The 2,768-nt window shown below is 35.4% G+C and overlaps 1 protein-coding gene across 1 annotated transcript; it reads right to left on the bottom strand.

Moving 5' to 3' along the window:
• Positions 1–703: 703 nt before the first annotated feature.
• On the bottom strand, positions 704–2,001 carry LOC139868115 (uncharacterized). Its single transcript, XM_071856451.1, has 5 exons — positions 1,541–2,001; positions 1,403–1,422; positions 1,306–1,317; positions 828–935; positions 704–720 (listed from the first exon to the last, which is right to left on the bottom strand). The coding sequence occupies exons 1-5, from the start codon at positions 1,999–2,001 to the stop codon at positions 704–706; spliced, it is 618 nt and encodes a 205-aa protein (XP_071712552.1).
• Between the last annotated feature and the right edge of the window lie 767 nt (positions 2,002–2,768).

Here is a 2,768-nt window from a genome sequence, read left to right as displayed (position 1 = left end):
TCTTGTGGTCTATTATTATGATTTGATATATATAAGTTAAACCTATAACTCACCAACATTTTTGTTGACGTTTTAAGCATGTTTATTCTCAGGTGATTATTAAGAGCTTTCGTTGTCGCATACTTAAATAAGGACGAGATTTGGAGTCCATGCTTGTATGATATTGTGTAAAAACTGCATTTAAGAAACTTATTTTGTTGTAACATATTTGTATTGTAAACCATTATGTAATGGTCGTGTGTAAACAGGATATTTTAGATTATCATTATTTGATAATCTACGTAAAACTTTTTAAACCTTTATTGATGAAATAAAGGTTATGGTTTGTTTTAAAATGAATGCAGTCTTTGAAAAACGTCTCATATAGAGGTCAAAACCTCGCAACGAAATCAATTAATATGGAACGTTTTTAATCAATAAGAACGGGACATTTCAGTAATTTCATAAACTTAAAGTAAATGTTATAATTTTTCGTAAAGGTTAATATAGTAATTGTTGTTCATATCTATCAAACTAGTTTATACAATAACTAGATTGATATTGGAAAAATATCTTGTATAAATTTAAAAGTTAAAGGTTAAAATGATAGGTTATATAATGTTGAAGGTCAATTAATTCTTTCAATTCAAAATTAGAGACTAAAACAAACATGTAATAAAAAGTACAAATGGGGTACTGAGTAATGTTGTACTCATCTTCCCCATTAAACCCTGCTTTCACCTGCAACAAACATATACATTCAACTCTTCACCAATTTTCTCGACAAATCACCATAAAACTCACATATATAGATATATACATGGATTTAGACGTTGGGGGCAGCTGACCCCGGCTACCGCAACCACTAGTGGCGGAATCAGGATTCATTAATACTGAGGGCGAAAAAAATGCAACACCATGATAATTTACCAAAAACAACTTCACTAATATAATTTCTGCACAAAATAACAGCACATAGCTCAACGATTTACCCCATGTACTTTGTGTCATGGGATAGGGAGAGGTCATGGGTTCGATCCTTAAGGATGACATAATTTTCTTTAAAACAATTAAACACCAATAATTATGGTATATATTGACCCTATAAGGAGGTTTTACCGGATTCATTCACGGATCTTGACCCAGGAACACTGCCCGAATGGATGTGTTCCCGAGTACCGTCGATCGGGTTCGGGTTTCCGCCCGAACGTGTGTGAAAGGTGCAAATGATGAGGGTCGTTGAAATAAATGATCTACTGATGCCAAAAAATCGTCGTTAAAAAAAAAACAATACAACACAAAAACTGCTAAAAACAGCAAAATTACTGCACTCTGAAACTGCAAAAAAAAAAAAAACAGCAGCATTACAACCATAAAACTGCTCAAAAACAACAATATTACAGCCCTACAACTGCTCAAAAACAGCATATTACAACACTAAATCTGTCCAAAAACAGCAGAGCATATTAGGACTAATAAACAGCAAAAACTGCACTAAACTACCTAAGAAACCTGCATAAAAGCTACCCAAAAAACTGCACAAAATATGCCTAAAAGTTACACCTTTCCTTTGCGGTCACACATCTTTGGAAAACGTTGAATTACATATTCATCTTTAACATTGGCGAGAGCATCTCTTTCTACCGCAAAAATTGCACAAGCATTCAAAAACTCCTCCCCCACACGATTGCGTAAATTCGTCTTTACAATTTTCATCGCCGAGAAGCATCTCTCAACTGTGGCAGTTGCAACAGGCAAAACCACTGCTAGCTTCAATAACCGATAAACCAAAGGAAAAGATAGATCTTTCCTTGTTTCAACCATCACCCTAGCTAGGTCGGCAATACCATTCAATTTAGCAAATCTTGGATCTTTTCGGACATTACAATGGTAAACATCAAGTTGTTCTTCAAGCTCCATCTTCTCCACACTATTAAAATCTTTAGGATAAACCTCACTTAACCTTAGTAACTTCGATATATCAAACAATGAAAATGAATCTCGTGGATTCAACCCCGCCATACTATTAAGTAACTCGGTACTAGACTCACTAAAACGATCACCGAACTCTTGATTTTGCATATCAATTATTGAAGAGATTACATGATTTAATATCTAAAAAAAGTTGTCGCAAATGATATAATAGTCGGATTCTTGACTCTTGAGCCGTCTACAACTTTTCTTGATCCTTCCCTTCTTAGATTTGAAATTGAAAAGTTGAAAATATCAAATATGAAGAGACGCGTTTGTATGTTACGGAGGATAGGAGTAGAATATAATAAATTAGATTACCGGGCTATAGCTTTCTGGACTGCAAGTTTGATAATATTTATTATTTTGGGCTGGATTGACTTTGTGGGCCGAGGGCAATAGGTAAAAAAAATTGCTACTAAAACTTGACATGCCATAGGGGTCATATGACCCCACTTGCCCCAACATTGCTTCCTTCCCTGGGCCCGCAACATAGATCCGCCTCTAACCATATGCTTGACTTTTCAACTCGTTTTGCAAGCATGCTCATCTCGAGGCAATAACATTCTTTGCAAGTTGTCCGATGTCGTGCATGGTAAATCTCCGTGGTCATGAAGATTTTTTTAAGCTCTACGAGTTCGAACTCCCAACAACTATTTCTACTTAGTAATTAGTATGAAAAGCAGAATCGCTACTCGGTACCACCTCATGGTTATCAAACAAATATTTACCGATAGGTAGACATAAACTTGAGTGCAATGGATCCTAGAGGATCGAGATGCACTAGCGACTTATTCTCCGATCTAGTACTATAGATA

Source organism: Rutidosis leptorrhynchoides, chromosome 9, assembly GCF_046630445.1.
Source record: "Rutidosis leptorrhynchoides isolate AG116_Rl617_1_P2 chromosome 9, CSIRO_AGI_Rlap_v1, whole genome shotgun sequence".
NCBI classification, from domain to species: Eukaryota; Viridiplantae; Streptophyta; class Magnoliopsida; order Asterales; family Asteraceae; genus Rutidosis; species Rutidosis leptorrhynchoides.
Note: the sequence above shows the minus strand (reverse complement) of the source record. Positions and strands in the feature narration are given on the sequence as shown.

Coding starts and splice junctions, on each gene's coding strand:
- LOC139868115 (XM_071856451.1), bottom strand. CDS start 2,001: ATGGCGGGGTTGAATCCACGAGATTCATTTTCATTGTTTGATATATCG. Junction 1,423..1,540: donor TGTGACCGCAAAGGAAAGGT/GTAACTTTTAGG, acceptor GTTTTTGGACAG/ATTTAGTGTTGTAATATGCT.